The 24105-nt window shown below is 38.4% G+C and overlaps 1 protein-coding gene across 2 annotated transcripts in view; it reads right to left on the bottom strand.

Annotated features, from left to right (window-relative positions):
- plce1 (phospholipase C, epsilon 1) overlaps positions 1-24105 on the bottom strand; it is an 87954-nt gene that overhangs the window by 39132 nt on the left and 24717 nt on the right. The window contains exons 3-4 of one of the 2 annotated variants that reach the window (XM_016557418.1): positions 12500-12746; positions 1239-1555 (exon numbers count right to left, since the gene is read on the bottom strand). In XM_016557418.1, coding sequence (XP_016412904.1) covers positions 1239-1555; positions 12500-12746 — 564 coding nt within the window. Of the gene's footprint in view, positions 1-1238; positions 1556-4919; positions 4942-12499; positions 12747-24105 lie in introns of those variants that run through there. The other variant, XM_016557417.1, reaches the window with a different exon arrangement.

Genomic DNA, 24105 nt, shown 5'->3' with positions numbered 1-24105 from the left:
GACCGGTACACTGGAGCTCATGCCATTTTGCCAGGATTCCACCGGACAGACTGCTGCTCTTGAGTTACTGCACAGGCCGGCCAGCTAGCAGTGAACAGACAGCAGATTTGACGCATTAAAAACTTACATAAGAGTTGCCAGAGACACTGCACCCTGGAAGGGGCTTCAAAGGCGACCGCCGGTCAACTGTCTGAATAAGACCACAAACAACTGATCGCAACAAAGACAACAGACCACAAACCCTAGGCTATGCATGGACACCCAGTGGCAACACTTCAGGGATGTATTATGTGGGTTACAGCATAACCAAAATAACACAACACATTGCTGGGGCACGAATGAGTCCACAGGAAGCATTAGGGTAAAAGAGCAAACCAAATCCATCTAAAGGAGGAATCCGTGACTTGTTCGCAAAGGACACTAGGATTAACGCTGGGAGGGGTGTTATGTGATCTATTCACTTTATGCTATGATAGTGTTACATCACATCGAAGCCTATTATCTAGAAAGCTCCTTTCAACCAGGAAACCTTCAATGTTTCTTCTAATCGACTAGGCGATGGAAAGTTAAGCACGAACTTTCAAGGAACTGCATTCAACGATGAAAGATTATTCCTTAGAGCATTACGCTACTTGACAAGATATAAGACTGATTTCCACAACGTGAAGGTCACCTTTCTGAGTTGTGAGTCTTACATAACTAGCACTGACTGTCTGGGATGTAAGCATCTGCAAATCTTTATTTCATGTTATTCCCAGTCATAACCTGTCTAGATTCTTGCTTTTACGTGAAACATAACCAGCTTTGATGATTCAATATTTGAAGTTTTCATGTTTTAAGTCTTAAAGAGTTCAGCCAACAATGGCAAGTATGCATTTTATCCCCATTTAGTTTTATTAAAATCAAAACCAGCTGATCTAAAGGCAAGCGTGCACCTTAAAGATGACATCATTCCACTTTCTTTAAGGCCCATTCAAAAGGAGAAACACAATTTTCCCCTGGCACTCTTCGTATCAAATATTTAAGACAACTGCAATAAACTCACATCTGTTTGGATAAGTAGGTACTTGCTGGGAATGAGAAAAGATCCAAGTAAAACAGGCAATAGAACAGACACCTGTGACAAGCCTTTGCTGCGACGAAGACAAATGTCCTTCCGTGTCCAACACAATTTTTCTTCCAGAGCTACCCCCTTACATTCACTTTGTTATGAATCTGCACTATTAATGAATGCTCACCTCGTTGAATCTTGTGACGAGGTCTTCTACTGTGTTGTGGTGGTCATTCTGAGTGGGCATGATGGGGGCGGACAAGGAGGCTTTCAGGTGCGGGTGGCGTTTGTTGCACTCTGGGCTTCCCAGGTCTCGGGTGAGAAAGCTGAGGTAGTCGAGGGGGAAGACGCGGCGGTACAGCTGCTGCTCCTGTTCTGTCAGGATGGTGGCGATCTCCTCTGGGAACTGGATGAGGTGCCGCAGGTTGGCTAGTTCCTTACTGATGCCCGTCACGGTGGACGGGAGGATGCTGGAGTTGGCCATGGAGCTGCACAGCTGCCGTTCTGGGAGAGACAAAGACAGTGGAGTTTACTGAATAACATCTGTATGGACAGGTAACCTAATGGCCCTCTCCGACCACCATATACCCTATTTTCTGCCATGTTCTTATCTTAACATAAGAGAGGTTGCAAGTCCTAACGTTAGTGGTTGATAGCAAAAAATAACCAGAGCATATATAATCCATTCCAAGATCTCTATATTCTCCTCCACATTTGATGGCATCTCGGGAGCTACCTGGCACAAAGCTTGTTCTGAAACGGAAGAAAAATGCCACCAAAGAGGTATCTCATTATTAAGATTCCTCTTCTTGGCTATAATCTAAGGTAGCTTTACATGCATCCTTCATGGAGAATCGCAGAATGCACTGCAACAAGCTCAGAAAAATAAATGGTGGTGGACAACATCAATAATTAATCAAATTTCTTATATACTGGAAAGTTTAGTTAAAAATGGAACTTTGAACCAAAATTTGAGAAATTTGGGTTGCACTTCATTTTACAGTATGTGTACTTATGTGTACTTACAATGCACTTACCTGGGAAAGTAATGGGTAATATAAGGTAACTACATGGGTTAAGGTTTAGGGGTAAGTTCAGGGATATTACCTAGTTATTATCCAGTTATTGTAATCACTATAATAAATACCTTACCTAGTATGTACAAGTGGAACAGAACTGTAAAATAAAGTGCTACCGAAATTTGTATGATGCACAAATTCTAGACACTGGTTACTTATGAGGGTCCACTGCATTTATGATGCTGCCTTAGAAGGCAGTTGCCTATATAGCTAGTAGGCAGCGAGTCAATTCGCTAGGTTTTAGAATAGAGCCATTATATAGGACATTTATTACATGCCGCTAAAATGGTATCTATAAATTCAATCAACCATTTTTGCGTTAATAATCAATATTCTTTATTGCCGCAAGACAGGGCTGGTGGCAATTGTGTTCAGTACAGTGCAGTGCAAAGGAGGAAGATAAACACAGACATAGATAAACCACTCATAATACAATAAAGTACAGTATTTACATGGTAATTAAAAAGAAGCGGAGAGTACCGCAAGAGACAAAACAAATAACTTTGATAATGTACACTGTGTGACACTTCGGTCTCATCAGTGCAGTCTAGTAAAAGTGGAAGGCGCCATACAGGCCAGAGTTGTAAATATTCCCAATAACCCATATACTGTGACACTGATGGATCATTTCTTCAACATCACCGGGCACAGTATTTTCTCATTATGTCTCGTTATATTTACATATCTCCACTGTTTACTCCATTCTCGCCTGAGATTACGATCATAAAACGGTTATGCTGGTATGGCGCTCAAGGGCAGGTCAAGCAAAAATAATATAAATACTGTGAATCATGCTTGTCTGGACAGCATCAGCTGTCAAAAGCAGTGTTTGCAGACTCCTTCCGCTCAACGCGCCGCCATGGTGACCGCCGGAACAGGAGGGGCAGAGTGAGAGTCTAGTCTTCTGATAGAACATGACAGTGTGCTTCTAGTACACACTAAGACTTAGACACACTAACCTTGTTTTTGAAGTGCTCTATGTTTTGGTGTTAGCATATCGCTAAGCTAATGGCACAATGCCCCAATAAAAGGAAAATGCTTAGCACACAAATAATAGATTAAATATATACAGTACAATTTTATCAATAGTCAATATAAGTATCTATAGGACTATGCAGTCTAGGCAGCTCACTTGCATATGAACAAATTATTTGCAGTTCAGCTCGGAAATGCAGTTACAAAGGAATCAAAATACTTACAAAAAAAAATCTAAACTTTAAATTTTAATAAACCTGAGCTGTGCTGTCTTTGTATTGCTTCAAACTGAACCAATGGCCAGTAATACTGAGAGTTTTCCTGAGGTGAGTTTTAGGCACATCATCTTTGCAAATATACAGCCTCATATCCATTCGCATTTCATTAGCCATCACATGCATCTGCCTTGTGTCCTTTTCTCTTTGCACATGGCATCTTTTAAAGCAAAATGGAGGGAAATGAATGCACTGCATTAGGCTGTGAATGAGCTGTCCTGATCTTTATGCATGGGCCACTCATGGTGCAGGTCTAAAGCAGACAGGAAGCAGCGCTCGTTTTGTGAACGACGGCTGAGATCCTGCTATTGGGACAAGCAGAGCAGCTGAGGTGCGAGAGGAGCACAACAAATTGAAAAAAATAATTGTTGCAATAAACACAGTGAAAAGTGCTGATTAAAGCATTGCTTGTAGGTGCAATCCCATTTTTGTCATAATCAGCCTTAGTACACATTTATGTTTCTAGGCATATGCAAACACACTGTGTAATATGCAATTAACCTGAAAAGAAGATATAAGGATTCATTTATTTATTTAGACATGACGCTGATACAACACATTAGCCAGTCTAAAAATCAATCAGAAGCTTTAGGAGAAAAGAGCCTTCGTCTTGGACAGAAATAGTCTGAATTATGCATGTTTGATTTATGACCAGTGAGTTAGACTTACAATAACATCCCTAGTATCCCATCTCCTTCTGCAAAATAACTAACCTGTAACTACCTAGGATGACAGAAGCCCTATATAAACCATAAAAACATTACATTGACTGTCTTGAGCATGTAGGGAAGACTGAGGGCAACTAACACAACATTTATTTAATCACAAAAAAAGTGATGACACTCACTTAAATGCTCAGTAAAGTTTCCAATCTGGTGATTTAGTAATTATACATTATTAATAATACACGAACATACAGTATACTGTAAATGCGTCATGTACCAAACATTAGCAGATAGATTTGCAGTATTCAGTGAGTTATGAAGGTAAATGCCCTCAGACTCCTCTACAACCTCCAGAAAAATATTTGAAATGAAGATGCAAGAAAAAAATTCATTCAGAATAACCTTGAGCAGCATGTTTCATTTTGTGTAACAAAAGAGTGAAAGCCAACAGAACGTCACAACCTAGCAAAATAGAAAACTCTTTCAATACAACGCGTGGATGTACCATTAAACTACACACACATTTTAATTCATTCATTGCTCAGTTTCAATTTAGGTTCAAGGCAGTTTAAAACAAAAACAAAACAAAATAAAAATAATAATAAAAATAAATAAATAAATAAAATAAAATAAAATAAAATAAATGTACTTATTCTTCCATCTTCTACAGTATTTACACAGACCTTTTTTTCTTCATACAACTACTGTCTATATAAACACTGAATATGTTCCATCCTTTGAAGGGACAATCACTAATTCTTGTTGTCATCCAAACCCGTATGACTTTTTGACTACAGCTGCCAGCTCTCAACACAAACAAATTATGCAACCTGAATCAAACATTAAGTCGTATTCCCTGTTGATTATTACATACCTGACATAAAAAAAATTACTAAAAATCAACTTCACAGTGTTTCTAGGGTTGTTTTTGGTGTTTTTCTAGTCTCATACACCAAAAACCTTGGGCTGCCAAAGTACATGATTTACTCTCTATACAGCAAAAAAAACAACAACAACACGTCAGTCCTTGACACCAAGCTCTAGCCACCAGAACAGCACCATTGATAATATATTGAAAATAACTCCACAAGTGACAGCACTGCCTGTTGTTGTGTGTATGGTAAAGTTGAAGCTTTACTTACTGAGCAGCCTGTAGTCCATCCTCTGTGAGGGGGAGTGTTTCATGGTTGTGGCCGTAGCGGCAGTCGGCTCGCTGACTCCCTGCTTCACACCGCAGCGGCGAGAGGCGCTTAGCCACATTTAAACTCAGCCTGACTGCAGCTGCCAGCTCTCTACAACCACAAACCTGACTCGCTGCATTTCTCACTCGTTCACACACACACACACACACGCTGTTTGGCCACTCGTACTCCCCTCCGTCTCTCTCTTGCTCTCTCTCTCACACACATACACATACACACACACACACACACACACACACATTTACTCTCTCCACTGGCTGCTCCTTCCTGGCAGGTCATGTTACTCACAGATGAAAGCAACACATAGCCTAGTGTTAAGTGCAGGGCAAGGAAATCGAGCACCCAAACTCTGTTCACCAGTAAAGACTTCGCCGATTTACTTGGGTAAGAGTCCAGTTAGAATTTGATAGGCAAACAATGACTTTATAGCCTAAATTTGGACATGAGACTTTGGGGATGTGCTTGAGTGTGCTTGTTTCCATCATTAACTTTCCCAGTGCATCCTGAGAGAGACTGATCGAAGAAAAGAACTCATCCAACAGCTTTATGGTCCATATGCCAGCTCCATTAAGCACAGAGAAAAGCTGTCCGGTAGATCTAGGAATTGCATTTATAAAGCCATTAACAACTGAAATCAAATGTATCCCTTAAGACATGTCAAAGTCAGAGTTGCTGAATATAGGAAAGACCTTTAACACAACTTCAATAACTGTTGTGAATATCAACACAGTTAACCTGGTCTCTCATGTCCTCCAAACCTGTATGACTTCCTTTCCTGTCCATGCTGCACTTTTCTATACAACAAAAGTAACTGGGGATATCAAACTTGAAAGAGGACAACTAATCAATACTAATCATGCCAGTCTTGTGAGGTCATACAAGAGATTTATGACAGCAATTTCAGTCATTATTCACATTTCTCGCTGCCAGGTGATGAAAAAAACAGGCACTATGCCAGGTTTGACGTCAACGACACCACGTTGTTGGTTCTCATGTGTCGTAACCAAAGTATGAATACGTCAAAGTGTGGATGAGTTTTTAGATCTATAGCAAAGGAGAAGATTTTCAATGAATACCAACTTAAATTTCGCTCAAATCAATAAATAAAACTGCATTGTTTCAGAAGACTTGGAAATAAGAGCACAATTCAAGAATGGACATAATTTATGGTCGTTTTTGGAGTTTAAAAGCCCCTGGGCACGGTTTAATTTCATTATAAAAGCAGCATGAGCATTCTGTAAAATATCTTTTAATAATATTCTCAGTTCCACAAAGTTCTACAGACAAAATAAAGTCACATAGGTTTGAAACAACACGAGAATGAGATGATGATGACAACTTAATTTTACAGTGTCCTTGTTACACGTTACATGTACTTACTATAGCACTAACAGTAAATTACGCATAATTACAAGCAACTAACCCTAAGCCAAAGATTTTCATACATTAATATTATATATTACATAAATATCATATAATATTTTTATCATCTAGATATACAAAAGATGATAAAGCAAAATAAGTTTTATTTGACACAGGGGAAGGTTTGCATTTCCTGCACAAAACAAGTCATGAGCATGCAGTCCGAAATCTCACTGCTATATAAACACACCGTGACTGTCTAACACAACCTGGGCTGTGCACAATGCCTCATCTCGAGTGGTAAAGGTCTTCAATATACTGCAGTATTTCCTCTCTCAATCAGTAGAAAATATGGTTAACACCCGGTCATGCATGAAAAAAAAATACCGTCATGTACAGTGAAACCGGTATAATTTTGAAAAATACCGTGATATAAATTTTTGGTCATACCGCCCAGCACTAGTCTCAGAGTTTGCATTTTTCCTGCGAGCACAGAGCCGCCTCTCATTCAGCACATATGTGAGCGAGTGTGTTCTCCTGACCTGACCCAGCGCGCTATTCCTGTCCACCTCCATTTATCGCCACTGAAACTCTGTTTGCATGCTATTGTATTGTTTTTGAGTAACCCAATTTTTATTGTTATTTTACGATTCTCCTAAAATGAGTGTCCCACTAGAATCAAAACATGTTCAGTGGAGAACTGTTTGCTACCATAATACAAAAAGCTTTCCTGAGCTGTGGATGGGGTTAATAAAAACCTTTGCTGCTGTAAAGATGAGGGATGAATCTTAGAAATGGATCTTTTGCAATGACTCTAAAGCCCTAGACTTCAAACAGAACAAACTCAATGACCACATGACACCAAGGCAGCCACTGCTGGAGCACCATTTCATTGGAAAGGCGGTGTATGCAGGGCCGTAACCACCACAGACATATTCAGATTAGTTGTCGATTAGCATGAAGGAGTCTTAAAATGGTACCTTCTATTTCCCAATTGTGATTTTATTTTAGAATGCATTTTTATTTGTGCTAGGACAATGTATTTTCATGTACACTACTGTTCAAAAATTTGGGGTCAGTAAGATTTTAAAGAACGTAATACCTTTATTCAGCAAGCAAACATTAAATCCATTAAAAATGGTAGTAAATACATTTATAAATGTATAATTTTGTTTTTTGCAGTACTGTTATTTGCTGCTATGCAGCAAACTGTTTTCAACACTAATTACGATAAAAAAATGCTTCCTGAGCAGCAAATCAGCATATTATTATGATTTCTGAAGGATTATGTGACACTGAAGACTGGAGTAATGATGCTGAAAAATACATTACAAGAGAAAACAGTTCTTTTAAATTGTAATAATATTTCACAATATTACAGTTTTTTTTACTGTATTTTGGATCAAATCAATGCAGACTTGGTGAGCAGATATTACTGTTTTTTACTGTATTTTGGATCAAATAAATGCAGACTTGGTGAGCAGATATTACTGTTTTTTTAATGTATTTTGGATCAAATAAATGCAGACTTGGTGAGCAGATATTACTGTTTTTTTAACTGTATTTTGGATCAAATAAATGCAGACTTGGTGAGCAGAAGAAACTTCTTTCAAAAACACAACCCAAGGCTATGTTAGAGTATATACATTTTCCCTTTTTTTTTATTATCTTTTCAGCTTTACAAAAGAAAATATGCAAGCAAGCCTGTAAATTATACAGCTACAGTGTAAATAATGTAAAAGTCAATTTTGCTATTTCGACATAACCTAAAATCTATGTTAGCCAGTTAGGCCTAAATATTATCTTGGTGACAAATCAGTAGAATTTACAACAACGTTGAATACATCACAGAAAACCAATTAGGTCATTCCATGTCAACTCAACCAGAAGTCCATGGCTCAAATTTTTGATTTTGTTGATATTTTTTCTGAAGAAAGATAAGCACGTATGGTGATATAAGCCAAAATATTAAATGTCACTTATGTATATTTACTGAGTAATCCACTATTTTGTAGAGGAGGGTTAAAATTATAATTTAAAACCAGATTCATTTCTAGCTTCTACATTATTTGTTCTTCAGACCTTCCTCTTTAAAAGAAAAGAAGTATCTGTATGCAAAGTGACCCACTGAAAATGTGTACAATTTAACAATTTACTCTTGAGGCCACACTGAAATTCCAAAATTGCTAGAAACTTGCATGCAAACTTTGGAGAAGAAAACTTAAAAAGTGCTTTTTTTCCCCATTTTGAACGATCACCATTGGCATGTAATGCGACAAAATTTGCTAAAGTCAACAGATTTTACTAATAGACCTACCAATCTCTGTGTAAAAATAACAATGATGCCATCTTTCTGAAGTCACTTTTCCCCTCCTGTAATCTGGCTCCAAATCTCAAGGGAAAATAGTCATTTTGACCCCCCCTCTACAAAACAGTGGATTACTCAGTAAATTTACACCTGTGACAATTACTATTTTGGCTTTCATCACCATACATGTTTAAATATTGACAAAATCAAACATTTGAGCTGGCGGAGTTTCTGAGATTTGGTCGATTTGAGACAGAATGACCCAATTGCGTAATTGTGCTAAGAATAAACAATAGATGTCCAAGATCAATAAATGTAAAATTATCACCCCGAAAATGCAAGTGACAGTTCTGGCTGGCCTGAAATACCCCGGTTTGACAGGCCATCCTAATTGTTCAACTAATGATGCTCAGCTTGATGCTAATTTGTTTCAATCATACCTAAAATCAAAAACAGGTGCAGGATGTTGAATATAGAAATTCTACAGTCAGCTACGTTGAAATGTAAGCTGTTTTTGAAGGGGGTTAGTTGCCATTTAAGTGCAAAAGCTCCTCATGACTTTTAATGCTAAGCAGGATTTAAATATATTTTTCATCGAGTTCAATCTTTACAAGCTGTTTGCATTTGAATGGCGAAAAAAAAAACATTTCAAAAGGAAAACATGTTAAACAGATTTTGAGGTGTGCAACGCTGCCATCTGCTAAAATAAACATGAGACATCTGTAAGGGGTAAAAAATTAACCACCTACACCATGGCCTCGTAGGTTCATTTCACAAAAACAAAAACATTTCACTGACCGACCCAACAAAATGGTCTAAACTATGGATGATAACCAACTTTGCTGCCCAAAACAGCTAATAAACCTCAGCACACACTGAGACTTCTGGTGTCATTTAATTTGCAGAACATCTTTACCTCTCACTATGTTTGAAAAGCCCAAAAATGGTGAGAATGTCCATTGAGAGGGGCCAGATTGCATTTTGGCCCAGATGCCTGAACTTCCCACAGCTCGCGAGAGAAAAATAATGCTTGTGTATTTAATTATGAGGCCGCGAATACCAGGGTCACTGACTCATGGTCCCACACAGACGTCATCTCACCTGGAATTAGTCCAGAGCGCCGTGTGTTCGAATCACTGAGGATCGTTTTACACTGACATGTCTCACGAAGGGCTTGAAGGTTACACTCCAAATGGATGAGCGCCAGGTGATAAGCTAATGCGGCCAGAATCAAATGAAAGGGAGAACAACTGTCTGACTTTTTGCAAATCAAAGCAGGCGTTTGAAGTGCGCTGTTTGAATCGGTTGGCGAGCCAGAGCGAAAGAACCAAGGGTTGAGGAAGTCAGAGACTGACGCCCTTCTCCCCCGCATTGGTCACGTTACACAGTCCTCGACGGAGGAGAAGGGATGATTTTCATTAGTTCATAACCTGCTTCTGCGGCGCCTGTAAGAGGCCTCCTCATAAATCATCTTTCAGCCAGCAGAACTGCTATGTTCTCTTCAGAGTGAAAGAAAAAACCACACAAGGAAAAAGCAAAGTCATTATTATGCACAAAAGAAGATAATGTTAACAAAAGAAAGCCATTATTCTCATGCAGAAAATATTATCTTGCTGTTCTTGTATTATCTATTACTCTGTAATTGTAGTGCTTGTGACAAATTTTGCAACAAAGACTAGCTTGTGGAAAATCATTCCGGAACATTTAAAAGTATGAATGCCACAATGCATTACTTTGAATGCAGAACACCTCTTTGAAAACATGAAGCAGCATCTGAATAAGAAAATGCATGCTGTGAATAGTCCATTACTTGAACCTTTCTTTAAAAAGATGCTGGAGCATCTGAATTATACACAAAAAAAAGGTGTGTGCTGATGAAGAATCTCAACTTCTTCCAGTGTCCCAAGTCAACACTAGCGGGCTTGATGTGTAAAAACAAAGTTAGTGATCTCTAGGGAATGATCTGCACATTCCAATCAACAAAATCCTGAGTGCATCCAGAGGATCCTCAAAGACAATGAAGACACATGGGGAAAAAAACAGCCTTTAAGCTATAGAACAAAAAACATCCACACCCTTAAAGTTGTCTTTTTTATCTGTTCAACCTGAATAGAAAGTATTGTTCCGTATTGGCTGCGGTTGTGTAGCATGCAGCAATTAGTGTCAGCCTCAGACAGATGCAACAATGAGCACTTCTGAAGAAAAGCTGGCTGCTGGAATTGTCAGGTTTATGCCTTAAAAAATGTTGGAAAGTACTCAAAGTTTTGATGTTTTTTGTATGCAAATACAATATCCTTGAGCAACTGTACTATAAATGTAGTAACCATATTCCTTGTAGCTGCAGTATGCCCATAAAGTAGTCTGTACACATTAGGAAGGACAAATTCTGTGTCTTCTAGGGCCTGTTTACACCTGGTCATTTCATGCGCAATGTAAACAGACGTGCCAAAGAATCGGATATGGTCAAAAGATCGGATCTGTGCGTTAAGACTTGCAGTGTAAACGCATACTTTGTTTCATTCGCGGCAGTTTGCGCGTCGGCTTGCTGAAGAAATGCTCAGCTCCTCGTCTGTGGTGATGCGTGTTGCATTAGCGCAGTCATATCTGACTATAATGCCATATAGCCTATAACACGCTCTCACACGTTTATTATTTTAACATTTTGGGAGGAGTAAAATTTACATATGTGGTTTCAACAACCAGATGCATTTACACTGGTCCAGTTTCGTCTGGAATGCGACCCAGACCACCTCCTGAAGTGGTTTGAGCGATCGGATTTATATCCGTCTCGAATACGTTTCGGAGGGCAGTTACACCTGGTCTTTTCACGATCGGATAGCTATCCAATCAGACAAAACGCATGAAGTGACCAGGGGTAAACAGCCCCCTAGACACATTCCATGCTGATTTATGTGGTTGTGTCTTTGATTTTTCACTAATGTGCCATTTTCTCAATGTGCTGCCACTTTGTTGCATGGCTTTGTAAGTTTTAAATTAGCATCCATTAAAAAAACCTCCAATCGTTTCATTAATTCTCAATGAAGATTCATTACTCTTGCTACAATGTTTATAACTGTATCGAAGAGTCAAAGCAGTGGAATTAAATCCGCTTCATTTTATTGATATAACTATACACAGACTACAAAACTTTAAAGGATCATTTTTGACCAGATTTCTATTGTTACAATATCAGTAGTATGTGTAAACGAACAATTTGTAAACTTTCTCTGCATTACCTGCAATAAGATATGTTCATTTGTTAGGAAAAGTCAGCCAAACACAAAAAGGCAAAGTTCCATCTGTAGTCTTAACAAAAGCCCTGGAGTTATCAAAAGGCAAAACATTTGACAGCTTTTGTTAAAACTACAAATTGATCTTCCGCATTTTTGTATTCCTGCTGACAGTCAGATCAACAGAATGGTATTGTCCAAATCAAAAATGCATTACGAGTGTTGAAGTTTTTGTCAAAAATAAACATTTTCATTTTTTTCTTAAAAGCCTTGTCAGTTGTGAATTCCCCCTTTAATCATAAAACATCAGCCTGAAGCATCAACAAAGTTGAAATTGGTGGGGTTTTTTTACCTTTCAGCATCGCTCGACCTGTGGAGCCAACAGTGAAGCCGGGCAGAGAACTTCGGGCCCCGAGAGCAGCTGTGGCCTCCAGCAGGGCCCCGCTTAGACGAGCTGCAATGCTGGTTCTAGGAGGACAGGCCCTAAATCTAATCCGCGACGGGGAGACCGGTGGCCATGACACAGCCTGGGCAAGCAGCTTTCTGGACGGGTGCAGGAGATAGACCTCAGGACTCAGGGTAGGATCAACATGGTCAATCTGTAAAAAAAAAGAGAGACAATGACAATTCACGTCTGCTGAGGTTTTTGTCTCCTTAAACAGAGAACATGCTGTCTGAGGTTGTCGAACCCAGGGGTATCTCAACTTTTTTCACAAGATAACATATGAATTAGATCTTTACATTGTTCCCTGTCTTGGAATGCTTGAAAATGGTGAATTCGTTATCATTCAATAAAACAGTACAAAACCAAACTCACTTATATTAAACTTAGAACTTTTATTAACAAAAGTCAGTCAAGTGTTGTACGAAGCCATGTACATGACATGCGGACAAAAATATGTTAATTGTGGCCATGAATTAAGAATTTGTTCCTATGCTATGCTTTATTAAATCATAGCAATGTTGCACTAATTCATTCTTTCATTTTGATTTAACTGCAACGAGGAAACAAATTACTACAGTGTGGCCATGATTTAAAAAAACAACAACAAGGTTTAGTCAAGTTTAAATCAAATGAGAGAACAAATGAAGTAATTATTATGTAGACAAACTCATTTATATTAAACATGGAAATATTGCCAAATATTATATAGGCATTTTTGCTCTTTATATCTTAATACACTTTTACATCTAAATTTTTAGTGTTTTGCTTAAATATTTATTTTTTTAAGAATTTTAATTAAGACTGTGTTGATATAACTAAGTTTAAATAAATGAGGACGTATTGGGGTCCCTGGAAGTTTGCGGAGGTCATCTGATTGAGAAACACTGGTCAAACTAAATTAGCCCAACTAGTGGCAGAACTAGTTCAAAAAACGAATCAACTGGCTGACTAGTCGATGCAACACCTAATAGACATGGAGGTTCCCATCTTCGCTTCTCTAATAATCTCTGATTTGGTGCCCTGCAGTGATTGAATCGCTTTCAATGTGAGCAACCCAAGGAACCAACAGCCGGTTCCCTAATGATGATAACAACAGGAAGCCATAAGAGTCAAAAAAAGACCTCTCTTCTGAACAAGTAACTGCTTAATGATCAGCCCAGTAAGAGCAGAAATGGAGAACAATCCCAGGTCTTGCGATTAAACTTATCCTTATTGAGGTTTGGTGATTTTACTCTTATCTTTGACGTAGTGCACCTCTCCTCTCTCTGCAGTGAGCAGCCATTATTTCACCATTACTGATTCCAGACTGCATTTCTGCCAGCTGATTCCAGGAAAGTCATTACAGCTGTTGTCTGTGCCCTTCCTCTGAAACCATTGACCCAGCTTCTTTGGCACCTCTCTCTCCAAACGGTACTGGCTCTGATGAGAATTAAACTACTCTCATTGGATAAATGGATTCAGTGGCGAGGCAACATGACATAGCAAAGCGAAGCGAAGCACAGGACCTTGAAGACCTTTCACTTAGGTCGTTTATAATGCAAGAACAAAACCAGAAAGAAGCATGTGTAAATAACAGTAAGGTGTTGTTTACAGTAGGTTCAGAGTTTTTACTTGCCCTGACAACATTTTGACTTGTATATTCCACATTCACAAGTTTGGGGTTAGTAAAATTTTGAATATTTGCAAACAATGAAATAGTGCTGGGCGGTATACCGGTTCATACCGAATTCCGGTGTTTATTTTTGTTATGATATGAATTTTTTAAATACCGCAATACCGGTGTATATCACTTAAACAACGTTCGGAACGCGACACTGTTAAAACGTCTTGTACCGTGAAACCGGTATAATTTTGAAAAATATCGTGATATAAATTTTTGGTCATACCGCCCAGCACTACTATGAAATCTCTTTTTCTCTCCAAGACTGCATTTATTTAAACTAAAATGCAGTAAACAGTAATATAGTATGCATTATTACAATTTAAACAAAACTTTTCTATTTGAATATTTTTTTAAATGTAATCGATTTCAGTGATGCAAAGTTGAATTTTCAGCATCGCTACTCCAGTTTTCAGATTCACATTCAGACAGAAATCATTCTAATATACTGATTTGCTGCTCAAGAAACATTGCTCATTATTAAACAGTTATGCTGTTGCTGTTTATTATTGTTGTGGAAAACATATTACAGCAATTTTGTTTCAGGATTCTTTGATGAACAGAAAGTTTAAAAGAACAGCATTTACTACAGTAGAAATCTTTTGTAACATTATAAATGTCTTTACTGTCACTTTTTTCACACAAAAATGTAGTGTGCAGTTTGTACAAAAATGGCAATGATAAATACCTAAATAAAAATATTTTTTTCTTCCTCGCATATAAAATATATATAAATCTTTTATATACGTCAGCAAGAAAAATGAATTTTTAATTTTTATTGAATGCCAATTTTTTCGGAGCCCTAGAAAAACAAGCAGCAGATGCAATATTTCAAGGGTGAGATGAGTACCGTCTCTAATTGGACACTCGCCACCGAGGATAAAGGAGCTTATTGCCACAGCAACCAGGATGAAAGATTCTTGATAGTGCTTAGCAAGTCAATTGCTCTGTTTCTAATTTTTCTCACTTCAAACAAAGAGAAGACAACAAAAAAACGCAATCAAGATGAGGACTTATGTAATGAGGCAACTCTACTTTGTAACTGTCAGGACCCGTGTTTATGAGGTTTTAATCAAGAAAAGAAAGCCTGCTTTAGTATACTTAAGAAAAGAACATGTCATCACAGTATGCTTAAAAGGCAAACATTTTTGAGTTGCTGCCGACCAATTACGACACTTGACCTCTAAATATTTCATGTCACTTTGATTAGTCAATACGTGAGTCAACATTATTTAGAGCCCAGCCCAGATGACATAGTCATAGCACATTATGATAAATTATACCAGTGTCATTTTTTTTCCCCCTGGCTGACAGACTTTTGATTCTTTAACTGTATGTCTATGAAGTGCTTTGTTGAATGCATCAACTGCACATCACTACATTACGTTTACAAACTTACTTACAGTGCATCTCTATAGACGCAAGGTTTGTATTCATTTTCCATACTTCAATGATCTGCCATCATTTATTCTTTACGTATAAATTGCATTACAAGCTGGATAAGCTGGGGAAGTCGTGGCCTAATGGTTAGAGAGTCGGACTCATAACCCAAAGGTTGCGGGTTCGAGTCTCGTACCGGCAGGGATTGTAGGTGGGGGGAGTGAATGTACAGCGCTCTCTCCCCCCTTCAAAACCACGACTGAGGTGCCCTTGAGCAAGGCACCGAACCCCCAACTGCTCCCCGGGTGTCACAGCACAAAAATGGCTGCCCACTGCTCCGGGTGTGTGTTCACGGTGTGTGTGTGTTCACTGCTGTGTGTGTGCACTTTGGATGGGATAAATGCAGAGCACTAATTCCTAGTATGGGTCACCACTTTCACTTTCATAATACACCTATAATGGGCATGAAATAATAGAGTACTAAGGTTGTTATCCACTACTGATTGATGTAGAAACAAACACGCAGGACTTCAATACTGCACCTGTACTGTAAAATGGGCCTCATTGTTTCCGAACGTTAAACTACAGCACTAAGCAAACCGTTTCCTTATCTGAAAAATGATTTTGCAGAATTGGCAGTCCTCAGAAGCCCCTCCCTGAGCCGTAGAGCCGTGGTCCTTTATAATTACTCTTTAATGGGATGGGTTTCCTGCTTTGCTCATGATAAAAACGAAGTCTGCTTTTGTCAGATCTTAAACGGGACCTTAGGGACTCAAATCTGCACGTTCACCAGCTGCCTGAAGTCTGACACTCATTCTCATTGCAAAAGCTGCTGCCACACTCTTAAAAATAAAGGTTTCAAAACAGGGTTTTCGCAGTGATGCCACAGAACCACCATTCCTTAAAGAACCTTTCAGTGAACAGTTCATAAAAGAACCATTTTTTCTTACAGGGTTTCTGCATGTTTTATGAAGGTAAATTTAAGACTTTTTTAAGACCAAGGAAAGAAAACGTAAGGAATAAATTGAGGGGAATACATGTTCTCTAAATGTAAATGTCTAGGGAGCACATTTTAAGTTGTATTAGTGACACTACTGTTCATACCAATTCTCCATTACTTCATTCATTTTACTAAAAAAAATAAATAAATAAATAAAATAAAAACATGGGTTGAATAGCTCTGACCCTAAACACTAAAATATGGAAATAACTTTTACTGTACCTTCTATTCTCACTGCAAAAAAAAGTAACTTTGACTTGTTTCCAGTGGAAATGTCTAAAAGATTCTTAAATCAAGATACATTTATTTGAGAAGCAACATGACATAAGAAGTTTTGTTTTCTGAGAAACGTATGTAAATTAAGTGAGTTTATGATTAAAACAAGAACAAATATCTGCTAATGGACTCGGAAATCAGCTTAATTCAAAGGGAAATCAGGTTTTCACAGCCCAGATATTTGTTCTTGTTTTAAGCATAATCTCAGTTTTATTCAGTTCAGTTTCAAACTTCATATCTTAATTTTGCCTCTCAAGTAATTGTATCCTCCTGACTTAAGGATGTTTAAATATTTGAATTGGAAAACAAAACAAAAATACTGAGGAACATATATATTTTTTCAAAGTGCACTTACAACAATTATGCCATGACTTTATGAATTTAAGACCTTTATAAGACCCGAAGAAACCCTGTACTTAGTGTGAAGTAGTGCTGGGCGGTATGACCAAAAATTTATATCATGGTATTAAAACTGTCAGCTTAGGAAAATAATAACCTGGCATGTTTCAGAACGTGTGTGACTCTAGAAATGCTTTTAAAGGATGACATGTTTCTCAGTCCTTTCACTGACATTAATGCTCAAGCGTTGACTCTCTCTCACTGGCATGTCCCCATCTGACCACAGCGCTAGCAGGTGTGTGAGTCACCTCTAACTGCCCTGTGAAGATGGAGGTGGTGACAGTCTCTGGGCAGAACTTCGCTTTAGTTTTTTTGTAACATTTTCGTAACATGTAATATAACACTGGTTTCAAACAAACCATCAATGTGTCAAATTCAGTTGTATTATTATCATGTTAACCAGGACCTAAATGAAATCACTTCAGTGTCTGATGTCATTATGTCATGATTATCTAATCAGATTTCACAGGGAAAAAAACATTAATTACGCAGGCCATGAGAATCCCGTTGAGGCTCAGTTTGGGCCTCTTGGTTCTCAGACTGTCAGAGCTTCATCGTTGACCCTGTCTTGTTCTGGGCTCTCTATAGCCACTAAGCTAATCCAGCAGGTGCTTTGTAGAGAGAGTCAATGCTTGAAGGTCTTGAAACTCTAGCAGTGTGTCTCAGTCCGGCTCTGAGGCCGCAGACACGCAGGAACGGCCGGAATACCTTGAGAATGACTGACACACAGCAGCTGAGTACAGTACTCCGCACATCCAGTCCCTGCTGGCTTCAAACGCAAACGGCTTCTACAACAAAAACAATCAGAGCGTCTTGTTATCACTAGTTTTATTTTGATTTCCCGAGTCCGCTATTAGCAAATAGCCCGCTAGCATCGCCAGCGTGGTTGCCGCTAATCTTGACATCCTGTGGTAACTAGGATTTACACAAGCTTCAGTCTGGATCTAGAACACCTGAGAAGAGATGATGCCAACCCCTCAGAGGACCTCAGATGATGCCAACCCCTCAGAGGACCTCAGATGATGCCAACCCCTCAGAGGACCTCAGATGATGCCAACCCTGAAACAAGATACAGAACTACCACATTTTGCTATTTTGCACATTTAATTATTTTATAATTGCTGTTAATAGTGTTCATCGTCTTTTTTATTACGTCTTAAATTGATTTTTCCGTACATTTCTGCCATATGTACATTAATTGACAGTCACCACTGATAAGCTACCACTAAATATTGTAGAAACTTAATTTGCTGTAAAGTTGCTTTGCAATGATTTGTATCGTGAAAAGCGCTGTACAAATAAACTTGACTTGACTTGACTTGACAAACCAAAACACAAATTCAAACAAAGTAAGTTGTTTAATTGTATTTAAGAGAGTTGTTTATATTTTTTGGTTGTATTTCGTTGGTATTTTTCTTCTATTTTTATTTTTTTTTCTAGTTTTTAGGCCTAATAACATCTGGGAAAGGGACTACCAATGAAAACTAGCCTTCGGGCTAATTGGTACATTTACATTCATGAATGTTTATTAATGTACACTGTCCCTTTTTGTGAAATAAATAAATATAAAGTAAAACAAAACACCACAAAAACAACAAAAAACAAAAAAGACAACACAAACAAAACACAAACTGACAACAAAACACCACAAGAACAGAAAATGAAAACAAAAACGAAAACAAAACAGCAGACAAAAGTCAACACACAAAAAAAACAAGACAACAAAGAAAAACAAAACACCACAAAACAAGAAAAAATGAAAAACAAAAACAGAAAAGACATCAAAAACAACAAACAAAACACAAAATGACAACACAACAAAACAAAAAGTAAAATTAAATACCACAATAAGAACAAAACAGAAAAACAAAACTACATAGAGATACAAGTAATGGCAGAACTTTAATTTTCAGATGAACTATCCCTTTAAGCAATGTATTGAAACATTTAAACACAAGATGCTGTCTCTTTTCACCCCATCTAAAATCTAATTCAGCTGACTGAACATTTCATTTGCATGATAAAGCAGAATTTGCACATTAATAAAGCCCTCTTTTCATTTGTTCTGTTCCCACTCTGTAAAAAGCCCCTGACAACAGTGACAGCCCACCTGACATGCATCTAATCAGTGTATTTACTCCGCAGCCCGTCATATCCCGTATCTCGCCTTAACTGTAACGCTGCGCATTAATCTACCACTAATGAAGCGCAAACTGTCAGCGTTGCTATTGACTGGAAGTGGGCTTGATTTATTCACCCAGAGCTGCCCTTGGGCATAATGACTCAGCACGGATCCTCAGAGTCGAAACGGGGTGACATGAGGATCCTTCTAGCACACTGAGAGCAAGGTCTCATGTGACCCAATCGCTGCAGCTGTTACAGACAGGCTAGGTGAAGAGGTTCAGCTGGAGTGAGTTAGTAGCGTTTTGAAGTGGCACAAGCAGGGTGGTCTAGGGTTACAGTGAAGAGGAGCCAAATCGGGACCAGTGTGTATGTGAGATATGTATGTATCTGTTGGGAGATATGACTCGCACGTATGGATTTTTTCATTGCCGATGCTGATACTGTTATTTAAGACAATTTTTTGTATCTCTCAATTGGGTTGGCCTATGCAGGATTTTCCATTTACAATTAATATTTTAATTAAAACACAACTGTAACCAAAAAAATCTAAAACAAACTTATTTTATGCCATAGAAAAATAATAGCTAATTATAATAGGGGGAAAAAGGGAAATAGTGATTTGTTTTTTACTGATAAGTTAAAGAATAATTTTTTCTAACAAAGAAAGAAAAGGAAGAAATATGGCAAAAGTGTAAACAAAAAAAATCAGTGCTGGGCACTGGGCAACGATTAAAATTTCGCAATTAATCGCATGATTATGCAGCACATGCAAAAATTCTATAATGAATTCAAAAGTAGTGTATTGGAAAGTAGTGTAATTTTTAAAGTACTGCTATATGAACAAAAGTGCAATAACATTTGGTTTGCAAACACTTTAAACAAATAAGGTGCTTTTTTACAGCAGTATTCCTTTTACATAGTAGCAGTAAACCCAGCAATTGGGATGTTCTGACCCAGCGGTTGGGTTACTACCCAGAAGGTTGGGTTAAACATTTAACCAAACCGCTGGGTCAAAACAACCCAATTGCTGGGTTTGTCCCTATTTTACCCAGCACTGGGTTGTATTTAACCCAGCATTTTTTAGAGTGTAACATTATAACACAGGCACCTTCCGAGCAGAGACCTGCACTATAGTGGGACCCAACGCAGCAGAGTGCGGCACGGGACAACACTTGATGGGTGAGTGCGGGCGAGTAGAGACTCATGTGTGCGGGATGCCGGAGAATAAGGGTGTACTCACACTAGACAATCTTAACCATGCCTGAGCACGTTTGACTCCCCAAAGCCCAGTTCGTTTGACTAATATGATCACTCCATGCCGCGCTCGAGTGCAGTTCGTTTAGCCGTCCCTGGCTCGGTTGGAAGAGGTGGGCCAGAGCGCGGCTCACTTGGGCTTGGTAGTGTCGGAGCGCGGAGATTATGATACATGCAGCATGATTGCGTGAACATTTCTGAGTGGCAAAATTAATAGATCTGTAAAGCAGTGAAAGCGCCATGTGTGTTTATATATATATATTATGGGATGCACGATATATCGGCCACCATATCGGTATCGGCCGATAAATGGAAATGTTTTTCTGTTATCGGTATCGGCCTCGGAGAATAAGGGTGTACTCACACTAGACAATCTTAACCATGCCTGAGCACGTTTGACTCCCCAAAGCCCAGTTCGTTTGACTAATATGATCACTCCATGCCGCGCTCGAGTGCAGTTCGTTTAGCCGTCCCTGGCTCGGTTGGAAGAGGTGGGCCAGAGCGCGGCTCACTTGGGCTTGGTAGTGTCGGAGCGCGGAGATTATGATACATGCAGCATGATTGCGTGAACATTTCTGAGTGGCAAAATTAATAGATCTGTAAAGCAATATATTGTGAGAGGGCCGTGTGTTACTGTGTCCAAAACGACTCAAAATAATAAACCACAAAGTTAACAAAACGATGCACTCCACTGTGCTGAGCGAGAGCGCTTCTCTGCTGTCTTCACATGCTATCGGAAACTTCCTATTTCACACTTATGAAGTAATGGGAGCTTCATGTGAGCGCTGCTGCAGTCTTAGGCCCACCCCAATGCTCTCATTGGTTGAGACGCGTGATGACACTCATCCCAAGCCAGTACTGATCAACATCCCTCCCCCCAAATAATGCATTATTTCCTTCAGAGACACTTCAGATGCGCGCTGTTCGTTTGCAGCCTTTTGTGCAATTGTATGTTGTAATATTGTGTTTATTTGATGTATATCTGATTTATATCATATAGAATGCGTTTGGTTAAGTAAAAAAAAAGCTTCAGTTTACCGGTGATCATCTTTAACTCAGCGCACGCAGCTCAAACAGCAAAAAAAGTTTTTTTCATGTTTAATACTGTAAAGCTACTTGCTTTAAAGCAATCTATTGCATAAAGCACTATAAATAAACATTGTTTGACTTGACTGGAGTGCCAAATTGCAGAGTTGGTGCAAACATATCCACATCGCTATAATCAGATGCTTTCTTAACTGCTCTTTTCTCTCCACTGAAATGTTTGTTGTGTTTATTTTGTTATTGAGAAAACACACGGCACATATTTACAACTTCATCTAAATGCAGTTCTAGGCAGTGTGGATGGCGTTGGGATGTTTGCTAACCGTTTTTTGAACCTCTTTCTACCCCTGAGCGAAGAACGAGTATATCAGGGCCTTTACTTTGCCTCTGCAGTGAAAGCTTACTAAACTAATGTGACATAGTTTGAAAGGTGAACTTGCCAATAAATCCCAGTTATTGTGTTTAAGCTAAAACCTCACAGTCACCCCCAGTTTCACTGTGTTAAAAACAGACTATACAGCAGCCATATTCCTGAGGGACGTACAAATAACTTCCTCAATGCATTAATCAAACGTGACACCCATTCTGCCAAGAACAATCATGTGTTGAGGTTAGAGTCGTGCCAGCAACTCTTTGATAAGGTTTCCACAAGAACAAGCCACAATATGGAGAACTTCACAGGACTTATAATCGTTACTTTCCAAAAGAATGAAAATGAGAACATAAGAACTCTCAGACCTGAGAAATTTATTCAGGTCTGTTAAACTGTTCTTACCTAAACTGCTCTTAATAAAAACAGATTAAGATCCTTTTTTATTGTTTGGAAGAGTTTTTAAAAGCAGGACTGACCGGAAAACAAACCGCTTTTACTTTCTTCATCATGACAGGCCTTTCATCTAGGCAGAGAGCCATCCCAAATCTCGTCCTGATCTGAAGTCTTATATGACCTCCCTCTCACTGGATGGATGTCTGGCCTTCTTCAGAACTGACTAAATATTTTGCGTCCATGCCAGTGTTGTCCTCTTTTCCAGACAATGCTGGCTTCGGCCAATCACACATCAATTAATTCTGTTTGGATAGCCTGAAACACAAATATCTTTGCTGATACAGATTTTCTTATGGTGAGAGAACCAATGTTACGTAAAGTAGTTCTGCATAAGGACCACACCATTTATCAAGCACTCTACAGTGGAAAAATTATTCCTGCTATCCAGTATCCTACAAACAACCCAGCCTCAGAAAGCATGAAGAGAAGCGTACGCATGGAATATTGTTTTTTTTCTGAGGAAAATCACTTATGGAAACATGACTGGAGCGATACGAGTTCCAGAGCTTGTGGCAGAGTTCCAGTTTTAGCGTTCTCTGCTGCCGTAAACGTGACTTTATGGTTCAGTCTCATTCACGAGATTCCAGCTGTCAAACGTAACGATTCTGTCCGTGCGTTACGCACCTGGCAGAAGCAACTACGTGCAACAAGGGAGGAACCTATGGTATCCTATTTGGTCAGAATAGCAGGTGTTTGTTATGTTTGGTAGCAAATATTGGCTTTTGGTTTTGTTATTTAGGTCAGTTTTTTAGTCTCTTGACCCTGAGCACTTTGCATAAAAAAGTTAAAATGCTATTTTAAAGCCTTTTACAACAAATGGTCAATGGAGGTGCTTACCCTTCAGAACATGTTGGTCTTCGACTTCAGTAGATCAAACTAAATAATATATGAGCCATTTTATATTTTATTTATTTTATAATTTTTTGAAACCTTATTTTATCTAAACAGTTTACATTTTGTGATTTTGTAGTTCTTTTAACAAATAAGCCTTTATTAATAATATTAAAATATATATATTAAAAAATTATAATATAAAAAAATGAAAACAAAATTACAACTCAAATGTTTAGCCATAAACCTGCTTCATTTGTGTATGACTGACATATGCATCACATTATGTTAATGTTAAATCTGATGTTAAAGATTTTGTCACAGACAAGAAGGTCAAGATACAGACATGTTATTTAAAGGGGTAGGAAAAATTGAAATCGCATCATATGACCCCTTTAAAACTAACTACTTGTCATGCTACTGTAATTTTATGATAGTCAATAGTTTAATCAAACATTTATAATATGTCTCATAATGAAAAACATTAGATTTACGCTTTTAAAAAAGCCTTGGGAATGAGAATGTTAAAAGGGTCATATGATGCGATTTCAATTTTTCCTCTCTTTGGGGTGTTACAAGCTCTTGGTGCATAAAGAAGATCTGTAAAGTTGCAAAGACTAAAGTCTCAAATCCAAAGAGATATTCTTTATAAAAGTTAAGAGTCAACCACGCCTACCTAAAACGACTCGTTCTAACACGCCCCCACATGTCTACATCAC

This window comes from Sinocyclocheilus rhinocerous, unplaced genomic scaffold (genome assembly GCF_001515625.1).
Source record: "Sinocyclocheilus rhinocerous isolate Xijiao unplaced genomic scaffold, SAMN03320098_v1.1 scaffold2572, whole genome shotgun sequence".
NCBI classification, from domain to species: Eukaryota; Metazoa; Chordata; class Actinopteri; order Cypriniformes; family Cyprinidae; genus Sinocyclocheilus; species Sinocyclocheilus rhinocerous.
The sequence above is the reverse complement of the archived record's forward strand: the minus strand, read 5'-3'. Positions and strand labels throughout refer to the sequence as shown.